Raw genomic sequence first — 21,792 nt, 5'->3', positions numbered from 1 at the left:
GTAATAGAAAAAAACAGACGTGGAACATTTGCTTTCTCCAACGATATCCTTAATGCTTTTGCATAATATATGCTGATCAGACTGATTCAGGCTGGCGATTACATACTAAATGAAAATGCTTAAAGTATTACAGATGGGTTATTGCTTCTTGGATAAATTATTACATGACACTAATCAAACATGGTACAATTTGACAGTAATATTTTAAGTCAGGCACACACACACACACGCACACACACACGCACACACCAGCGCCCTAAAAGCCATCCACCATGTCCAGAAGAGGACATATTCTTGGTAACATTGAGGGCTTTGAGATACTCCACATTCAAACAAAAGCGATTATTTTGACATTAGCTTGTCGAAGCCTTTTACTGACTTTTTGAATTCCCAATCATTTTGTTAATAATATACAGTCTGTGTGCAACGATCAGTTATAATCAAAGTAATTTTAGAGATGTGCTTTTTATTTCAATATTTTATAATAGGAGATTATAATAGTAGCTATAGACAATGAGGGAGAAATTTGAGGCATCGTAACAAAATAGTGAAAGGGCCTAAGTTCTCCAAAATTTGCAATGGTCGTGATGATAAAGACTGGGTAGTAACTCTGGGGATTATTTATGGTGGAATGCTAAGTGATAAAAGCCAAATATGATCATGTGCTTGTACAGCGTTTGCACTGATATCACGAAGTCTGTGTCTGGATGAGCACAGGAAGAAAACACACACATCCACAAAGAAACCACAATGGTGTTCTGGTGTTGAGATTGTTCTTTTCCTTCTTTTAAAATACTATTTTGCTTTCCTGTTATAATGTGGAGAACATCCTGTAATTACTATGGGAAATGTTGCAGAAAACTTGATTCAATTTACACTTGATTCAATAGGATAAAAGGACTCACTGAGGTTTCAGTATTAGTAAAATACTGTTTTTCTCCAATTATCATTTAGATAATAGCTGCGGCTTATGACTATTTTATGGAATAGTTCTACTGGAGCAGATTTTTGGGGTAATGGGTATTAGAATTTTCTAGTAGTTTTTGTTGTGTCTCTAGAGGCCTAGTACTTCTTCCAGAAGAAAATCAATCTTTGGTTCTTTCAAATGTCATTGTTTCTAGTATTATATACTTAGTAATATTACTAACTCTTATTCTATAATCTCTGCTTTCATGTACAGTATTTTGTTTTGCTAAAGGGAGATAGCAGTTTCTCTTAGAGGAAACAAATTTGTTTAAAAGTATTTTGAACAGCAGAGGGCAGCAAATTTACTAAACACATAAGTATATTTACCAGTGGTTACAACTTCACTTTGACTTCCACCTTAAGAAACTGTATAACCAACAGATATACAAAATCCTGATTTATGGAGATATATTTCTGTGACAGAATGTGGAAGAGGGAGAATATCTACCTTCCTGCATCATATCTTAAAATGACAGTGTTTCATGAATTATGGTTTTGTAGATTGAAAATTTAATTTATAGTCTCATTGGGCAACTATCTAGAACCATGCCAATAGAAATGAGCAGAGAGAATGCCTCAAACAATGGTAATTGGCAATTATCTATAACTTTGGAACTTAATGAAAGGCACATACTTGAGTACAGACTTGATGGTAAAGAAATGCAAATGACAGAGCAAGAATTGTCTTTTCACTGTGGTTGACCTATTGGATCCCTTTGGTTCCACAACAATGTCATGTATTACGTAGCCATCTAGATCCACGGCTGAGGTACATAGAGGCCTCACAAAAGTTAGTGATACATATACAGATGGTCAGCCAGCAGAAATACACAAATACACACTCACAATCTCACTAAATCATGCATCACCTGGAATCTCAGGTTCCACGCGTAACCTGAAAGTTCCTTTGAGTTGTTTGACACCAATGGGAACACTGAAAAACTCACTTAGGAAGCGTGGTTATGCTTTACTCTAATTGCCCATTAAAAACAACAAAAAAGCAGATATACCGTTGCACATCTTTCTAACCTTTTTGGTTCTCATTTTGAAAAACCCAGCAAATCTGTGCTTAAAACAAATGTCATGTACCAGTGCAAGAGGAAGTATTTAAGAAAACCTGAAACTATAAATCAGACAGGATTCTTATTTAAAGGCAACCAGTGGGGAACACTTTTTAAAGTTTTTGTGTTTTCTATAGTTTCAAACCATTTAGTTGCTTTTGGGGTTATAGAACTCTACGATTCTCCATATTCTCACTGCAGGCATAGAATTTTGATGTGTTGTTCCAAACGAAAAGAAGTGCCAACGTAACTTAGTTCTTCAATATTTATGCTCACGAGAGTTTAAAGCTTTGATGGCATTCACTACTATGTTTTATATTTATTGTGGTTCCACAATCGATGATATACATAATTGTCAGCTGGGATCATTCCTTATGGTTCAAACCATCAGATAGAACTCCCCAAATTTTTATACTTTAAGCTTTGACAATCTTCACTGATAAGGAAGTGTAAGTTCACTGAGGGTTTGCATTGCATTTCAACTCTGCACAGTGCTTGCGATGATTTTTTCTCTCTGCTTTTATCATTCTGTGCTAAGTTATTGTGGAGAAAGGTAATATCTTCATATTGTTTTCTATTTTATCATGTGTAGAGAGGTCCTGAGTAAGTGCCTACTTTACTTTACTTTACTTTACTTTAATTTGGGCTCACCTATAAATATATCCAAGCCAGATGGGATGTCAAGTTTTTATCAATATAATCTCAGCAGAGAGTTTTGTATGATTGCCTTATGGAATAAATTGTGGTTCAAGTCAGTTAAAGATAAATTCCTGGTAATTGCAAAGCACGTTTGCAGATCAAATGTTAGGCCCTTTTAATCAGTGTTTTCAAGTTTATAGTCAAATGAATATCTACATGCTTCAAAAAGTTGCATTGACCTTTACGTTCCTGTTAAAAATAAAAATGCATATTTCATTGATTCCTAAAGAAGAAGGGGATCCCTTTGGCCAGAGTCTGGGTAAAGACTTTTATTCAAATAGTAACGCCTCTTCTGCCCACCTTGTCCTTACTCCATGGAATCATGGAATTTGTGAGCCACGGTTACGAATAGCAGTGTGTCAAAGCTATTGTGTGTGCTGTGATGGAGACCCACTGTGCCTTTTGTCACTAAGAATGTATCGACTTCATAGAGAAGCAACAAAACAGGGATTCTGTCTCACCAGCTTTACCCACTAACCACAAGGGTAAAACCTATATTCTTTCATGCACTTATTAGTTCGATGACTATTCACTAAATGAAACACCCATCATGTGTGCTAAGTGCTAGCGGGCTAGGTGCTGGGGATACAACGGGTGCACTAGACATGGTCCTGCCTTCAAGGTGCTTAACATCCAGTGAGGGACACAGACAAGTAAACAGGCCATTACTATTCAGTGTGTGAGGAGGAAATGTGTGCTACAGACACACAGGAGGGAAGCTTTACACCCGGGGTGGAGGAGTCAGTGATGATGCCCTGGGGAAAAGAGACAAGGCCACGGGTGAGATGGGATTTTCCAGTGAAGAGAGAGGTGATGGAAAGAGCTTTTCCCTCCTGGTGGAGAGAAAGCCTGTGCAAAAGTCCAGGAAGGCAGAAATTGAAGGCTGTCTGTCTAGCTGGAATATGGTTAGTAGGCAGGAAGAGATACGAGGCTGAAAAGGTCAGCAGGAACCCAGATCACAAGGTTTTTTGGAAATTACATTAAGAAATTTGGATTTTGCTCTAAGGATACTTGAGAGCCAGGAGAAAGTTTTGAGAAGGAAGTTTTATAAAGTTTCATAAAGATTGCCCTAACTGTGGGGCGCCTGGGTGGCTCAGTTGGTTGAGCTTCCAACTTTGGCTCAGGTCATGATCTCATAGTTCGTGGGTTCGAGCCCCACATAGGGCTCTGTGCTGACAGCTCAGAGCCTGGAGCCTACTTCAGATTCTGTGTCTGCCTCTCTCTCTCTGACCCGCCTCCACTTGTGCGCCCTCTCTCTCTCTCTCTCAGAAATAAATAAACCTAAAAGAAAAAGAAAAAGATTTCCCTAGCTGTGGTGCAGAGACTGGACTGGATAATTAGGGAGAATAATTGGGTGGCTGTCACTGTAATCCAGGCAATGGGTACATTGTGGACCAGAAGAAGGGATATCTGTAGCATATGTCCTAGTGGTAGGACTTTGAGATCTTTGGGGGAGAAGGGAATCCAAGATAACACTTGGGAAGACTGGGCAGAAGAGGGGGTCATCTAGGAATTCAAAAAGGCAACAGAAAATTACCAAGAGGTTGTGTATAATTTGCAAAAATTAAATAGGAGAGGAGCAAAGGAATGCTCACACACCATCTTGGGGTAAAAAGATGCGGGAGAGCATTCCATTGAAACCCTGAAGTTTTGTCTGTGTGCTTTTACATCACTCTCATTTAGCAAATCTGCTCTTCATCCTCTGTATCTTGTGGGTATCTTTAGATACGCCAGCATTGTACGTAAACTACATCAGTATATAGCCAGTGTCTGAGATACCACTGTGCACTTAGCCTTTTGGATTGTTTTCTAATTTAGAGAGCCAATGAGAATGAATTTCAGGATCGATGAAAAGAAAAAGAGGATAATAGCTTGGTCCTAGAATAAAAAAGCCTGGCCAAAATTACGTAGACTCCTAGCCCAAATCCTTTTTGCATAATGCTGGCCCCCAGCAAAATTGTTCAGGAGGAGTAGAAATGTTGATTCTTTCTGTCTCTCCATAAGGTATCTATTCTCATTTCCTTCCATTCCTTCCCCTCTTTTTCCTGTGGCTGCAGAGCCCTGTCTGTACCCAAATCTCCAGCAATACAAATACTTCCAGAACTTTCGGTTCTTCTTAAAATACAAGTCTGACTCTGCACACCCATTAAATGAAAGACTCAAAGTTCCTCAAGATAGAGTCTTGTTCACTACTGTGTCCCTAGCACCATGCTTAGCACATAGTTGGTGCTCAGTAAATGTTGACTGAGTAAATAATAGAAATATCCTGGTGAGGAAGCTTCTAAAATCAATCCTGTTGCCTGAGATCACAGCTACTCAAGTGTTCCAATATAATCACAATGTTCTTATGCATTCTTAGAATGATTATTAATGAGCCTTTTATTATTTATATTTAAATCGGAGTCTCATTGTTGTGCATAATTATTTTGCTGTTTTCAATTTTATGCAATGGTCACATTGTGGTTCACGCAATTCTCATCCCAGACATTTCAACGTGTCCTGATATTCAGTCATATAACCTAGTAAATGGGTTATAAGTTTGCACTAAGCCTGCAAACCAGTGGTGTTCCTTTTTTTTCTTTCAGTTTTTTTTTTTTTTTTGGTGAAGTTCTGTTACCCTAAAAGATGTGGGTTATTTGAAGAAAAGCAAAGATGGCTTAGATAAATATTATGCGTGAATTATGTGATTATAAGGTTTTTGAACATGTTTCTCAAGAACATAACCATAAGTACAGGGTTTCAAAAGCTAAATGCAGGATGCTTATGTTGGGTGTGGTAAGGCAAAGGTTTCCAATCAAATTTCAGGGCTGGCCTTGCATTATATATAATAATGTGCTTTCTTGGATACTCTTAAGGGAGTAAACAAAGACAACTCTCCTTTTCCTGTTCACTGACACCACCCCAAATTCTTCTAAGGCAAAGAGGAGAGTAAATTGCAAATGGCTCTCTAGAAGCAGGTTTTGATAGAAATGCAAAGGAATCATAGTTTCAAAGGGATCCTGTGGGCACTTATCTAGGAAGGAAAGCAAAGGACTTGGAAAGGAGGATGGAGGGAAATAAAAACCAAGACCGAGGAATAACCTGTTTGTTAAATTGCACTTTGAAGCGGCAAGTGGCTCTTTTCAAGTTTATATCTCTTTTTGTTTGCATACATTAAATAACTAGCAAAATTTCTGCAAAGTTAAATATAATCTTGATCCATTAGATTGACAATCAGGAAGCTTGAGGCTTGGTAACCTGAGAGAGATTTAATAAGAATCAATTAAAACAACTGTTTTTTTTTTTTTTTGAAAGGCATTTCAGAAATTTCCCCTTAATCTAAAGAAATATTAAGCAACAGATACGGAAGCCAAGGGATGGAACTGTGTGGGTTCATTTGTATCAGAGAGACTAATGAATGATTTTTCTCATTAGCAATGGAGACTAGCAATTAAGACTAATAAGACAAGCCATTAGTTACGAATTTTTTAAAAAATTAAGCTCAGGGCCATGATGAGGCCCAGCTATAGTTATATGCAAATGGATCCCATATTTGGTTGGTAGGGGCAATAAATTAGAGCGTGTGTCTTCAATTCTCAGGCAATATGCACGAATCGTGATACAAAATAAACTTGATTTTTAAATAATGCCAAATACATAGATTACGTTTGAGACAAAAATTACTAAACGATACAAAATTCAGGTCTACTTGGGAACCCAGAAGCCTAGAGAACTGGCATTCTGTTGAATGACAAGTGCTTACTGGTCTTTCGTGCTGCAGAATTGATGACTTCCCAGGTTCATACTCAAAAATACTCCTGGGCTCAGAACGAAACTTTCTTGTGTCCACTTTTCTGTCTGGCGGATCCCAGTCATGCCTAGAAATAAACAACAAATTACATATAAAATAATTCTCTATGCCCCAAGCTGTTCTATAAAACCATTGGCTATCTGTTTACAAAGTTAATTTTAGTATCGAGTTTTAAAAAGTATCTCAGGATAAAAAGTTAATCTGCATAACATACCCCATTTATATGTTGTCTTACATAAGTGATTTAAAGAAAGACTTTTATTTCATATTCTATTTTCCTCTATTTTTTTTCTCTCATAAGCGACTACCCTGCTGGCTCCGTAACTCACACGAGGGGTTTACAGACGCGCATGCTGCCAGTGATCTGCCTGTAAACCCTTGGGATCATGTACAAATAGCAGCTGTGTATACTTGTGTTTAGAATAGGTGGCGGTTATGCTCCATTGAGTTACGTGAGTTTTGCACCACTCTGTGACCGGGCATCCTTGATCCAAAGTGACAAGGAGTAATGCACACGCCATGTTTCATCTTATTTACCCTACAAATGGCATCCCAGTGTGTCTGTGAAAAGGACAAAAGTGTCCCTTGGATCGCCATCCAGAGAAGCAAGCTGTGTGGTAGGGCAGAGCCTCCTTTGGTCTTACCCTTGAAAAACCAGAGTGAGACAGCCATCCTATTGCATAAGAGACCTTGGAAGCAGCTCTTTTTCCTGAACTAATATCCTTCAAAAGGCGGTCACCGAGGGACTTTGAAAGTAAAGCTTTTCTAGGTAGCCAGGGCTATAGAAGGCTTCCTTTGTGAGGATCTTTTTTCTGCGAGAAGAATTTTCTGACTATAGATGGGAGCAATTCTGACCCATGGAATGAGATTAAATTCTCACTCTGAAGCACATTGGAAATAGAAATGCTTTAAGAGACAGGACAATTGGGGACAAGTCCTGGCTTACCAGTAACTGATGACTGATATTCAACAGATGTATTTTGAGCATCACATGAGACAATGTATGTGAAAGACGTCTAGAAATTTTTAAGAGATTATCATATTTCTTAATGAGAGATTTATTTCCACTAAACATAGAACATATAATACATTTAAATTTGAGTTAATTTTGGTTCTCTTTAAGTGGCAGAGATACGATTTTGTGTCTAGACAATTATGTCTCAAATTTAAGACATCACACTTACAAACCTATAGTTTATCATGAGGAGATTGGTATTAAAGTGAGGATCTCTTCATACATGATGTATATCTATTTTCATATCTCATACTCAATTTGATCACCAGTTACTCTTAATGGTACAGTGGCATGTTGAATATAATATTTATGGGATGTTTATGATAGGTGGATGCTTAAAAATTAGTACTGATGCTAAATAATGCTTATTTTTTCATTAATTGCTGTATCTCATGAGCTATGACTTTAATCAGAGCTGAGTTGGGACATACTGGCTATATGAGCTGAATAATTTAATTTTCTAAAACAGTTGATTTCTCTCTAAAATGGGTTTAAAGTAGAACAAACCTCATCGAGTCATTCTCAGAATTACATGATATAATCCAGGAAAAGCACTTAGCATAGTGCTTGGCTTATCGTGAGCTCTCAATAAAGGTTACCTATAAGTAGGATTATTAGTCATAATCCTAATTTAAAAAATGCACAGTAACAGTGTGTTTATAAATTTTTATTTTCGTGTAAATAGTTTCTATAAAAACATTTCAGTGGGGAAATGAAAATTAGTATCATCTTGAAAAGCTGGTATAAATGAGTCACAGATAGACACTTACTAACTAATGCCTTATTTATTATTTATGAATAATTTTGCCTGCTTTCAAAGAGAGGCTTTTGTGTATGAGAGGGGAAATTTTAAGTAATGAACAGACCTAACATTTTGAACCTGAGGAAAATGAAAACGGCATAATCTCTGACATGCTATGCCAAAGGAAGTACATGTCCGTTATTTCTATTTATCTTCTGATATGCATTTATTGATCAAAAAGTAGAGATTGTGCACATGTTTTTTTGTTTTAATTTTTTAATGTTTATTTTATTTTTGAGAGAGAAAGAGACAGAGTGCGAGCAGGGGCGGGGCAGAGAGAGAGAGAGGGAGACACAGAACCCGAAGCAGGCTCCAGGCTCTGAGCTGTCAGCACAGAGCCCGACGTGGGGCTCGAACTCATGAACCACAACATCATGACCAGGCACCCTGAGATTGTGCTCATGTGATTATGATATTATGAGCCAAGATTGTGAAAACGTTTGGGGCGCCTGGGTGGCTCAGTCAGTTAAGCATCTGACTGTGGCTCAGGTCATGGTCTCACCCCTTGTGAGTTGGAGCCCCGCATCGGGCTCTGTGCTGACAGCTCGGAGCCCGGAGCCTGCTTCGGGTTCTGTGTCTCCCTCTCTCTCTGCCCCTCCTCTGCTTGCACTCTGTCTGTCTCTCTCTCTCAGAAATAAATAGACATTAAAAAAAAAAAAGATTGTGGAAGTGTTTGTCACAATCCCAACAGGGGAGGTCAACATGGCATATATGTTGACTAATAAGGTTATACGCGCAGTATCTTGCTAAGGTAAGCACTGACTCTTCTACGGAGTGCCATCCGGGCTTACTTGTATCCTAAACTAAACAGAGGCCACGTCTGGGGAAAATGCCTTACTTTTCTGTCGAAGATCGATCTCTTGGTCGAAGTGGTGGAACTGGAGGAGGAACGTGTGGGGGAGGGATGGGGGAGGAGGCATCCTTAAAGACATCAGTGCCGTTGTCGGAGTGGCTTTTGGAGAGGGGTCTGTAGGTCTGGGTCTTTGCAGCAGGATGTGACTGAGCGCTGTAGGGTGAGTTGTACAGGCCTATCACGAAACACAGCACAATAAAACAAACAGAAGCAGAAAAACATTTAAAAAGTGCATTAAATTGTTTATACCCCACAAAACATCCAGTGATTTTACCCAAGTTTTTATCGGCAAGCATATTCATCACGCATGCATCAGGCGGTATGTTCTTAATCGATTTATCAATATTATTAATCTATTAATCATTATTAATATATTAATTTATTAGCGATAGGTTCTGTACACAATCATTGATTGCAGTAAATCTTCGACAGTCATTTTTAAATTAGTAATGATTCAGACTGGTATTAGGTATAAATCTACAGATACTCAGCAAATTTTCTCCTGGATAATATAAACAAATAACATAGTTAAGGTTTCAGGGGAAGAATAAAAATAGTTCATAGAACTGTTTCCAAATATCTTCTATTACTTTAAAAGCTCTGATTTACCTATGATAATTGACATGTTAATTGCAATCATGCAAAATATAGTTTTTCAATTTTTTATTTTAGTTTATTTTTTTTTACAGAGTATGCATGAGTGGGGAGAGGGGCAGAGGAAGAGGGAGAAAGAGAATCCTAAGCAGGCTGCACGCTGCTCAGCCTGGAGCCCAACGTGAGGCTTGACGCAGGACTCAATTCCACGACCCTGGAATCATGACCTGAGCCAAAATCAGGAGTCAAGATGCTCGAGGGACTGAGCCACCCAGGTGCCCCAATCAAACAAAATATTGAGCAAGTTGTATATGTGCTGTGCAAGGCTCAAGGACACAAAATCCTCAGCAAGCTTGTTGTATATCTGAGGAAATGAGACACGAATAGAATTGTGATTGCAAATAATTGGTAATCTGACAAAGGCCAGATGAGGAAAATGCATATGAGGAATGAAACATTTTAGAGGATGGTGGATTGGTCAGAGAAGATATTATGGACCAGATGGCACTAGGATGAGCCCTGGAGAACTGGTTTGGGTGGGTCGGGGAAGAGGGAAGCAGAGATGGCTCAGGAAAAAAAAAAAGAGGCAAGACATAGCACAGTGGGACTCAGGGTTTGTAGAGACGGAAGAGGCTAGTTACAGTTGCTTCGTCTACCAATTAAACGGCAAAACTATCTCAAAAGGGCTCTGCAAGGTTATATGTAACTATTACTCTTCAATTTATTAATTACTAATGGCTACAGAATTTCAATAGTAAAGATAATAATAAAAATTCTGAATTTCCTGCCACCTCAGACTTGTGAGTTAAGTCACTTTTCACTCATCTGCTTCTCCTGAGGGTCCGTACAACTTGCCATGACAAATGGAAAGACAGTGTCTACACGTACTGCTTTGCTTGGGTTCCACGGTCAGACGTCAACTGTACAGCTTGTTAAAAACATAAGAGGCCCAAAATGGAGTCACTTATGCTAAGCACCCCCGTCACCCAGTGGAGGCTTAATTACAGTTTTGAGCAGAAATGGCCTCTTAAACCAGACAGTCAGGCATCGCCTGACCAGCAGGGGTGAGGTCATCTCACTCACAGACCCCTGCCCTCCCCTTAAAGCAAAAGGAACCTTGCAATAATCTCCTTTTTTTTTTTTTTTTTTCCTAGTGTAACTTCCTTGTTTGGCTCCCTTCTGCCTAGAAAAGCCTTTCATTTTGTACAGCTCCTCAGGGCTCCTTTCTATCGGCTAGATTGGATGCGGCCGCATTCGTGAATCGTGGAACAGATCCAATACTATCTTTAAAATTTACTTGGCTGAATTTTGTTTTAGAACAAGCTAAACACGGGAGGTGAGTTTGGAGTACCTGTGGCTTGGGATACAAGTTGAGGGAAAGATTTTACTGGGCTTCCTGCTGTCACCTGGAAGAATGAGGACCTAAATATCAGAGGTCTTGCAGCTTGCTAAGCTCGTTCTGCCTGTTTTTTCTTCTCTGTTTGTCTTTGGAGACTCCTAGCAGAGTCCCTGACAGTTAAAGGGCCTGAGTGCTGGCCTTCAGGCAGCAAGGAGGGAAGAACCTTATGCAGGCCTGAGGCCAGGCTGGCCAGGGGACCCCTTACAAGGGTGCAGGTGAACAGCCTGAGCCTCAGAGCCTGCTCTCAAGAAAGGAAACCGTTCAACAGTCACTAGCCTGGGGCTGAGTGGTGACAGGAGGCCCTATACAGGATCCCCTAATGTGACGTTTAGGGGAAAGGGAAGCATTTTGTAGGGATCCCTCACTCCGGCCCTGCAACCGTTTCACAAGATACCAATGCCCTCAAATACAAGTAGAAAACGCCCAGAATTGAAGTCATGCCATTATGACTGTTGGCAACTCTGAGTCAGAAAAGTGGCCTCAGCAGAGTGGGATTTTTAAAAATCCTTCAATGAATGGTTGCATTTTGGGAGCAAAAGCATGGACAAAGTCACAAAATACTTTTGCTTGACTCGTTTTTTTGTGAAGTGTATCTGAAAGATCTTACGCAATTGTGATCACTCTCTCTGCTGATAAAAAGAGATCTTTATCTTATTTTGTACCCCAGTTACAGTGTGTTCTTTCAAGCCGTCCTTCATACTTTGGTTAAACATTCCTGAAGCTGCAAATAAACGGACAGTGTGAGAATGAAGGAGACAAAACAGTATTAGTTCTCATTTCCATGGGAAAAGATCGATCCTTTTGTTATGCATGCTTTGAGAAAAGAAAAAAGAAAAGCATCCTCTTAGTTGTCTACACTGAAAACATGCGCTCAAACAGTGGTAACACAGTGAGTGGGAAGTGATTCCAAGCATACGGTATTCATTGCGAGCAAGGAACCCCGTCCTACCTGCATTATATGTATAAGGAGTATTATACATGTCTGTGTCATCATCTAGAAAATGAAACATAAATATCATGGTAATACACGTTCGGTCACCATATCGTAACAAGACAGTAGAACTTCAGAGAAACAAAAACAATTTGGTAGAAAACCAGGGTCTCTTGCCTGGTGCATAACACCATTTTTCGAATTTTCTAATACTGCTTTGTTCCCGAGCTGCTGCGGTTTGACCTCGCTGGTCCGTAACGTACTTGCTGGGTTGCCCTCTCCCCAGCATGCAGGGCCAGGGCTTTTTCCTCACTTCCTGGGGCAGCCTTCTCTTCTGAATCATGAATTTCCTCCGGAAGTGCTTTCGAGATCTTTTGTCAAGCTGGTGAGACCTACCTCTGCTTTCTCTCTCTCTCTCTCTCTCAATCAGCAGCTGGCATTGGTGGACAGAGGAACAATGACAGCGCCACACCCCACACCACGCCAGACTGTGGCTGGGGAGGGAGGAAGGGACCAGAGCACCTGGCACCCCTCCAGGGTCACCTAATAAGAGGCTTCTTGGCAGCTCAGGGGTGAGGCAGCAGCTCAGGTGTCTGTGACTTGAGGACGGTAGAAGGAAAACAAGGAGGAATGTTGAAAGAGGGACCGCCATGGAGTTGCTAGGGTCTGAACGTTTTGTGTGAATCTGAACTCTACAGGAGGCTACACATATACCCTTTGGCCTGGAGGATCCGATCAGAAAACAGAACAACACACATACCCGGCTTGTGTACCATGTGGATCTGCTTGAACATCGTCTTGTACCAGTCCTTCGGTCTGTCAACTGTCTGTAAGAGAGAATGTTCAGTAGTTACAAAACCGGTGCTGAGTCAACACTGCTTGCCCCTCCACGTTTTTCTTTCTACAGTTTATCTTTTCTAATAGCAGGTTTCTGTCTGTGATTACAAAAAAGAACAAAAACCTATTTCATGATGACAATACTAGTAACTTACCTAGTTATGCATGAGGTTTGTAAATATGTTACCCCTTTAGGCTGAATTTAGGCTGAATTGGGACATTATATGCTGTGGCCAAATCGCACTTGTGCCCAGCATTAGATAGTTGATATTTGTACAAACATATTTATATAAAATGCACTGAATAAAAGTTGTAGTGTTGTAATAGTTTGTTGAACTCCTTTTGGTGCTAATTATCATTATCCTTCAAAACATTTTCGTGAGTGTTCTGTTGAAAACATCATTTTTAGAATTAACTAGGGAATATTTTTTACTGTATTCTGATCAGCTTAGACTTAGAGAAATAAAAGTATGATATTTACTAGGTTAAGTTCATAAAACCCCGAATGTAGTACAGTCAAGGGTCCTGCGGTAAATCTAAAAAAATGTAGACATTGTTTAAAACTTTTTTTAACATGATAAATAAATGTATGCAGCATTTGCTTTGCTAAATTATAAATTCCTTGAGAGTAGAAGCTCTTTCCACATGCCTGGATTAGGACACGATAGAAACTGGGTTGTAGTGGAAAGAAGAAATTAACGTCACCTCAACCTAGATTCAAGTCTTGCTTCCTTTAATTGTTGTTTCATGCTTCCTAGCAGTATGAATTTGGATCATTTAGGTAAGCTTTTAGAACCTCAGCTTGTCCTTCCTAAGATGAAATAATTATATCTACATCATAGGATTGTGATGGAAATGGAATGAAACCATGTATATAAGACCTAAAACAATGCCTAGAATGTAAGAAATGCTCAATAAATAGTAACAGTCAGTAAGGAACATAACATATTTATAGAATAAAATAATGAAAGAACCCAGGTTATTGGATGGAATTCTACCTGATTACATACCTGTGAAAGTAGACCTACACTTTTATAATCATAATTAAAGATTTTGCTTGGCAAGATCTTTATCTCAACGTTTCCAGAAATACTCCAGCAAGAAACCCAATCATTCTGTATATAGTGATAAATACACCAGATTTTCCAAGACCATTCTCTTGATATAAAATATTCTGTTAGGACTGCCACACAAATATTCTTGTACTTTTTAAAAGACTGAGCGTTCGTTTAGATTTTATATCCTATTTTTTTCCCCTCAGAAATGTGGTAATTGCATTTTTCATCTGGAAATTGAGGGTTTTGTGCCGCATCTAAATTTATTTTGGTCTCTGAGCATACATGGTTCTGATAATCACAGCAAATATAGATTAATATTAAGAGCTACTTGACTTTGTTCTGAGTCACCTCTTCATTCATTGTAGGCTCTTTCTACATTGGAAAAGCTTTGAGGAGATTGTTAATTGACCTTATTTTCAAATGATGGGAGCTGGTGGGAGGGGTGCAGTGATGAATCAGGAGTTTAGTTATTATTGGCTGATTTAAATAAAGTGGCTGAACATGTATCTTTAAGGGACACTTTCATAAAAGATCAGTTTCTCTTTTGTTAAGCTCTGTTTCCTTTATGTCTTCAGCAATAGAAAATAAGATGTAAGTTGGTGCAAACATGTTTCCCAGCCATACCTGGACACAACCAATAGCAACAAGGAAGCCTAAATAAGTGACTTATATCCCTGTATATGGCAGTGTATCTTGACAGACAGGATTTTTTTTTTCTTCACTTGCTGGAGGGCACATATCAGGCAGGAGCTTAGTTTTGCCATCTGCTAGCTTTATATGGTGAGCACAGAGATGCCAGGAAATGCCCAGTGGTTGGCAAAGAGGAGTATGAAACTGGTATAGGGCAACACTAAAACTCTTTGTCCCTTTCTAAAAGAAGCACTCTGGGCATTTGAAGTTTCTTTTATAAATGGCATCATGGACATGTTATGTCTAATACCGAGATTAAGTAAATAGAAGTCTACTCAAGTTTAAGGAAGTTTGCTTCTGTATGTGTCCTTCAAGGTTACTTTGTATGGGCAGTAACTACTAGCAATTCACGACTCACTTGTTTTCTATAATCTTGGCAGAATTCACCTGGATTTTACTTTTCTACAGTTTACAAAGTATCAAAACTCGATGTTGATTTATCACACAGAGATTTCCAAAAAGGGAAAAGACACATATTTTCTACATACGAGTATACAGTGATTCTATTCTATTTTTGCCCCTTTCCAGCTTTGAAAATGCTCGAACGGTGTTATATTTGAACTAGAAAAAAAAGAGTCTTGTATTTCACTTAACTAGCTGGCTTTAATTAGACAGCCTCCTGGAATCTGAACCCCAGCGATTTTTGTTGTTGTTAAGAATGGCAGTAAAAGGCTAACCCAGACGTCCCAGGTCACATGAGAGAGGGCAGACTGGGGAGCCTTCATTCAAATAACTCAAAGGTACATTTGTTGACTTTTGGCTTTCTAGAGTTTCTAGCTTACAAAATTCTGTTTCCTTGGTATAGGCTGGTTGTCTAAAATGAGGCTACAACATGATACACTGAGAGTACTGCCTTTGGTGGATACGCTGAGCAGAAAGTCCATGTAAAGCAATTTGAGTCTGATAATCATTACTCTCTACACGGATGAGAAAGAAAAACAACCTTGGAGATTCTTGGCCTGCTGTGGCTCAGGGACGGCCTGACTCAACATTTATAAACACAGCTATACTTGGGGATGTGCTTGGCGAGGCTGAAAAACAGGGAACGCAAGTAAGAGTCTTCACAGACCTGTACCTTGTGCGTACAATTTTAAAAGTCTAAATAAGAGCACAGCTGTGCCTAAAAATTACGGTTCCTTATAGGGAACTTCTGGGTTGCTTACATTTTATTTCCTATTTTACAGAAGGGGAACCAGCATTGAATGTTTAGTATATGTATTTGCATATGCATATCTAAACATGCTTTTGATTTGCAAGTAGGCAGACCACTAGAATTTTAATATTACTTGATTTTCACTAACCTTTGACAATGTCTGTTATTTTTCCTTTGGAAAACTAAGAAGCAAGTCTTTGCTGTTTAAGAAAATTATGTCGGATGGATAAAAAAAACTGGTCCAGCTTTTCATGTTGTTTCTTATATATCATTCATCATGTTAAAAACACACCCAGAGGTCTCAGACACAATCCTTTTAGACAGAATCTACAACAAGTTAGAGTCAGGAATATCCTAATTTGTGTATATACTATGACTCGAGGGTCGATTAAGCAAAACCAATGACACCATACCTGTCTTGACACTGCATCCCTACGTTATTTGGAAAAAAGATTCCAGTTAAACCATTTTGAGTCAGAAACCTTCAAAGGGAAACAAATGACAAAACACCGTCACCAGAAACATGCAGTTGTCTTAAGACCGTTAGTCACAATCCCTGAACTTTTTCTGTGACTTAAATATGACAATCATCAGTTCCAACATAGATTGTTAGGACTTGATAATTAGTCACATTCAGTGTTCCCAGAATCTAGTGCGTCTACAGCCCCATCAACTGCTGTGCAGGTTGACTTTCTGGCTTGCAATTCTGATACAGATTCTTGGAATAATCCATTTTTTAACTCTTCTCTCAGAACGCACAATCCCCATCTATGAGAAATGCAATCTTACCACTGCTTTTTTTTTTTTCCTGATCTCTTTCCCATTTGTTTCCTCTATCCACTATTGTCTTTGCACCCCATCCCCACCCCCAGCCCCCAGGGTTTGCATTCCAGGGAAGCAGCTCTTGGCAACACCCCTGCCAGGTAGGCAGGAGTATGCAGCCTGAGCCCTCTCCTTGCAAAGCCCCCCAGTTCACCTGCAGACGTGCTGCGGCCCTCATCCTGGCTTCCAGAGTCTTCCTTCTGCCGGCTAGCACAAACCTTCTCTGCGAGTAGACTGGTCAGTGAGCAGCTGCCTGCCCGGGCTCTCAGTAGCTGCCTTTGCTGCTGCTGAGCTTTGCCAGAAGGGGCTGCCCTGACACACTGAGCAATGCTTTGGCAGAGTTTAAAGCCAAAAAAAAAAAAAAAAAATCCAAACACTTTCACTTAATATCCCTGAGGGCTCACAGCAGGCACAGCTGAAGAGGGACACTAAAATGTGTATTTTTCTTCACAGTTTTTTTTTTCTTTCCATGACATTAACTCCCTTTGCTGCAATCATCTCACCACCCAGCTGCCAATTCACGGCTCCCAATCTCCTGATGTTAACACACATCCATTTCAAGAAACAAATCCCTGGTTTATTGGCAAAGCAGTCAAAGCATTCACCTTGTCTCGTTCCTTCTCCTTTCTCTCTATTGCCCTAACGCTCCCTGGAAGAGGTGAAACAAAACAAAATATACCTTTATTCAACAAAACTCACAATCTTCGTGATTTTCAATTAAGATGCAAACACAGATTCTGTGATTAGCTTCAATCCACAGTTCTTTTCCTCTTTCTCTGCCACATACAACATAATATTCACGAGAACTCAAATGGCATAGAGGGCAATCCTCGTTATATAAGACCATAGGAATGCACAAAGCCATTGACAATCCAGCCTTTGTAGAGCCTGGGCATAGCCCTGCAGCCACCACGCTGGCATTTCCTACCGTTCTAATTGCGGTGGGGATTCCGGATTCATCCACGGGCCCGATCCCCGGGTAGTGGGGGGCTTTGATGACCGTCACTCTCTTCTCCTCCTCTGAGGATCTGTACAGTGGTATGGAGCTGCCCATGGTGCCGTCCAGAGACTGCGCGTGCTGGGGATAGGTCTCTGTGGAATCTGCCGAGAAAATTTGGTGACATATCATGTATTTGATGCGCAAGGACTCATAAGTTGACGGTGCCTCTTGTATATTTATGCCAACTGTAACGTAGAATCTATTTCCATCGCTCTCTCTTTTGACCCATTTACCTTGCATTCGAGCCACTCGTCGTTAGCATGTAGGTATATACCCAACAGAACAGTAACAACAAGATCCTGTCGTTGTCTGAAGAAGGAGGAGGGGGAGGGTGACATTTGTGGAAGGACCGTGTGGCCGTGTAGCAGCCACTGTGTTAAGACAGTACTTTACATCTATTAGCTCACCTCACCGTCCATTTAATTAATTAATTACTTTTTATTTTGTTACTACTTTTTAAATATTTATTTATTTTGAGAGAGAGAGAGAGAGAGAGATTTTAGAACACCAGCAAGGGAGAGGCAGAGAGAGAGGGAGAGAGAGAATCTCAAGCAGGCTCTGCACTGTCGGTGCAGAGCCTGACTCGGGGCTCGAATTCAGGAACTGTGAGATCATGACCTGAGCTGAAGTGAAGAGTTGGACACGTAACCAACCGAGCCACCCTGGTGCCCCGTGGGGGGCTCCGTTTTAGAGACGAGGAGGCAGACCGAGACATTATCTTTGTGTGAAGTTGCTGACTACTGTTATTTGAAAGCACCGGAATGTCCTCTTAGAGCAGAAGATAGGACTGTTGAGCCTACAGCAGCAATTTCATATAAATAAAGTGAAAACAAAAATCACATTAAGAAATCCCCACATCCAAACACATACTTAGATGGGGTGAAGGCTCATGGGTTAAATGGATGATTTCAAATTATTAGTGCTGATTTGTATTTAAGTAGACACGATGGCCAGATATCTTGGCTGTTACTTTGAAGCATAATTATTTATTTAATTTAAAAAAATCTTTATTTTTGAGAGAGAGAGAGAGACAGGGACAGAGCACGAGCAGGGGAGGAGCAGACAGAGAGGGAGACACAGACTCCGAAGCAGTCTCCAGGCTCTGAGCTGTCAGCGCAGAGCCCGACGTGGGGCTCGAACCCACGAAAGCAAGTTTATGACCTGAGTCGAAGTCGGACTCCCCACCGACTGAGCCACCCAGGCACCCCAGAAAGGTCTCTTTTTATGTGGATATGGAAGAGCTCTAATGTTTCAGGATACCATCACTTGATGACATATATATTCATATATGTGTGAATATATATGTAATCTATCTATCTCAAAACATATGATAGTATTTTTTTATTTGTTTATTTTTTACTTGAGAGAGAGAGAGTGCAAGCAGGGGAGAGGAACAGAGGGAGGGAGAGAGAATCTTAATTTTTTTTTGAGAGAGAGTGCACACATGAGCACACAAGTTGGGGAGGGGCAGAGGGAGACCTGATGGGAGGCTTGATCCCATGACCCTGGGATCATGACCTGAGCCAAAACCAAGAGCTGGTCTCAACCGACTGAGCCAGCAAGGTGCCCCATATATGACTGTATTTTTTTTTAACAAATTTATATAAAAATTCATAAGTAAGATTTTAAAAGATTTAACTCATCATTATAAGGATAACTACAGATAGGACTCCTGTAAGCTAAAATCTATTGTAACACTTATAACTGCTATTGCTATTATTATGGCTATATTCAGTTTAGTTTGCAACAGAAAAGCATTTTAGATACATTTCTGATGAAGAATGAATAAGGCTAGGAAGGAAACGGTATCTTTTCCAAGCAATTCCAAATGTGATATTTGACTCTGATTTCCCATTTAGTTCCAAAAAGTGTTTGAGTCAGGAACCATGATAGCAGCATTTCTATTAAACAATAAATAATTTTTGAGCACCTCCTATGTGCAAAGTCCCAGCCTAAGCAAGGAGTATGAACTCTGTCTTCACATATGGTTCGTTAGAGTCAAGGAGTTTATAGCTTATATAAGTTAGCTTTTTATTTTATATTTCTTTTAAAAAAATTTTTTTTCAACGTTTTTTATTTATTTTTGGGACAGAGAGAGACAGAGCATGAACGGGGGAGGGGCAGAGAGAGAGAGGGAGACACAGAATCGGAAACAGGCTCCAGGCTCCGAGCCATCAGCCCAGAGCCTGACGCGGGGCTCGAAGTCACGGACCGCGAGATCGTGACCTGGCTGAAGTCGGACGCTTAACCGACTGCGCCACCCAGGCGCCCTTATATTTCTTTTATAGGTCCACTAACTCTCACTTTTGTAGTCTTTTGTCCTCAGCTTAATATAAAGTTTCTCGAAGCAGGATAGATTTGTATATTCTCAGAACCTATCTCAGCACTGGCTGATTGGAATTTGTTCCAGTGGGACAAGGGACATTTCTTTCCTTGTAGTATGGCTTATATGTAAATCTACCCATCAGTATGTTCTAATAAGAAAGACTGTCTACATTCAAGTATTTATGTATTTTGTTTCTCGGGGTGGGAGGGACAAAATTGTGTGTATTAAGACAGGTGATGAGGAAAAAGAGTCAGACTTTGATAATAATTATTTGAGAAAACATTATGGCTAGAATAATTTGTAGTTTTACTAAAGGAGTGTGATGATGCATAGCTATGTAAAAAATCTAGGTATGGGGGGCCTCGGTGGCTCAGTCAGTTAAGTGTCTGACTCTTGATGTCAGCTCTGATCATGATCTCATGGTTCATGGCATTGAGCCCCACGTCGGACTCTGTGCTAACTGGGATTCTCTCTCTCTCTCTGCCCCTCCCCCCTTACGCACACACATGCTCCCTCCCTCTCTCTCTCTCTCACAAAATAAATTAATAAACATTTTTTAAAAGTCTCGATATAAAGGACTCCTGTTACAATACTGCACCACGGACTGATTGTTTCAGAGCAGTGTCTGGGCACAAGGACGTCCTACTTTCTTATACTCTAAAAGGACAGCATTATAACATTCACAGGTGATCCCCACGAGCACCATTAGAGAAGGCACAAGTATATTTAGACTTTTCTTCGGTGAGTCTCAGGGCTCCATGTGAGTGTCCCAGAGGCTCTGTTGACCACAGAAGCTGAGTTCCATAACGCACACGCTGAATGTTCCCGGGTAAGCCTGGATGGCATCATGTCTTTCAACGAACAAAGGGTGCTGGGGGAGAAGAGGTCCTGCCTGCTGCTCAAGGAGGAAAGGAGAGTGAAAGGCCTGTGTTCTGTTGCTGTTTGGCGGTGGCCCAGAGGGATCAGTCTCAGCCTTTCTGAGAGGTGTGCTGCCTGCCCTCTTTCCTCTGCCTTCCTCCCGGCTGTCTGGAGGGAAGCCTTCCGGTCCCTCAACATCACGGGACCTTTCTCAGCTTGAATTCGGACGACGGCTTGATTTGGTTTGGTTTTTAGTGTTTCGGGGTTTTGCTTTTTTACATTGTTAAAAACTAAGAAATACGTTGTTTTCTAAACAGTCCTACTATATTTGCCACGTAAAAGTGTTTGTGATCATACAGTACAAGTTCTTATCCAGGAGGCTTCAAAAAAAAAAAAAAATCACAGGGCCCATGAAATGATACGCTTGAAAGTTTGTATGAATGTTCAAATGTGCATTTTTCTTTTTCTGGAGGAGAGTTCTCTCTTTCGTCTAATTCCTAGTCCTCAAAGGATTAAGAACTCTCTGTATAGCAACTTCAGGGATCATTATTTAAAGGAACTCCTGTCCCAGGCCAATGGTCTTCTGGTCTCAGTTCAAAGAGTGTTTTGCTACTTTGTGAGGGGATAGTTTACTATTTACTGTTTTTGTGAGGCAGCTGTCCCCCTGTTAGACTGTTTTAACTGTGAAACAATTCTGTATATATGCTAAGAGAATTTTCTACAGTGAAAGCTTTTCCACAAAAGAACGAGCTGTTATGAACATGGATGGTATTTGCCATCCATGGAAATGCGCTACACGAATGTTCCGGTGGAGAGAACTCTCCTGCCTGACTGTCTTCTTCTCTCTACTTCTCTCTACTTCAAACTACAAACACTTAATAGTTGTTTCCAGGCTCAGATATAGGTGTAGTCATTGTCTTGGGATAGCTGGATGCCTA

At 40.2% G+C, this 21,792-nt stretch overlaps 1 protein-coding gene across 14 annotated transcripts in view; it reads right to left on the bottom strand.

Moving 5' to 3' along the window:
• The window catches only part of SORBS2 (sorbin and SH3 domain containing 2), a 221,197-nt gene that overhangs the window by 50,437 nt on the left and 148,968 nt on the right, over positions 1–21,792 (bottom strand). For 13 of the 14 annotated variants that reach the window (XM_049632546.1, XM_049632549.1, XM_049632543.1 and 10 more), the window contains 5 exons: positions 17,599–17,771; positions 12,871–12,937; positions 12,129–12,173; positions 9,172–9,361; positions 6,469–6,583 (listed from right to left, as the gene is read on the bottom strand). In XM_049632546.1, the coding sequence (XP_049488503.1) occupies positions 6,469–6,583; positions 9,172–9,361; positions 12,129–12,173; positions 12,871–12,937; positions 17,599–17,771 (590 nt within the window). The remainder of the gene's footprint in view (positions 1–6,468; positions 6,584–9,171; positions 9,362–12,128; positions 12,174–12,870; positions 12,938–17,598; positions 17,772–21,792) is intronic. The other variant, XM_049632553.1, reaches the window with a different exon arrangement.

The sequence above is a fragment of the Panthera uncia genome, chromosome B1 (assembly GCF_023721935.1).
Source record: "Panthera uncia isolate 11264 chromosome B1, Puncia_PCG_1.0, whole genome shotgun sequence".
In the NCBI taxonomy this organism is placed as follows: domain Eukaryota; kingdom Metazoa; phylum Chordata; class Mammalia; order Carnivora; family Felidae; genus Panthera; species Panthera uncia.
Note: the sequence above shows the minus strand (reverse complement) of the source record. Positions and strands in the feature narration are given on the sequence as shown.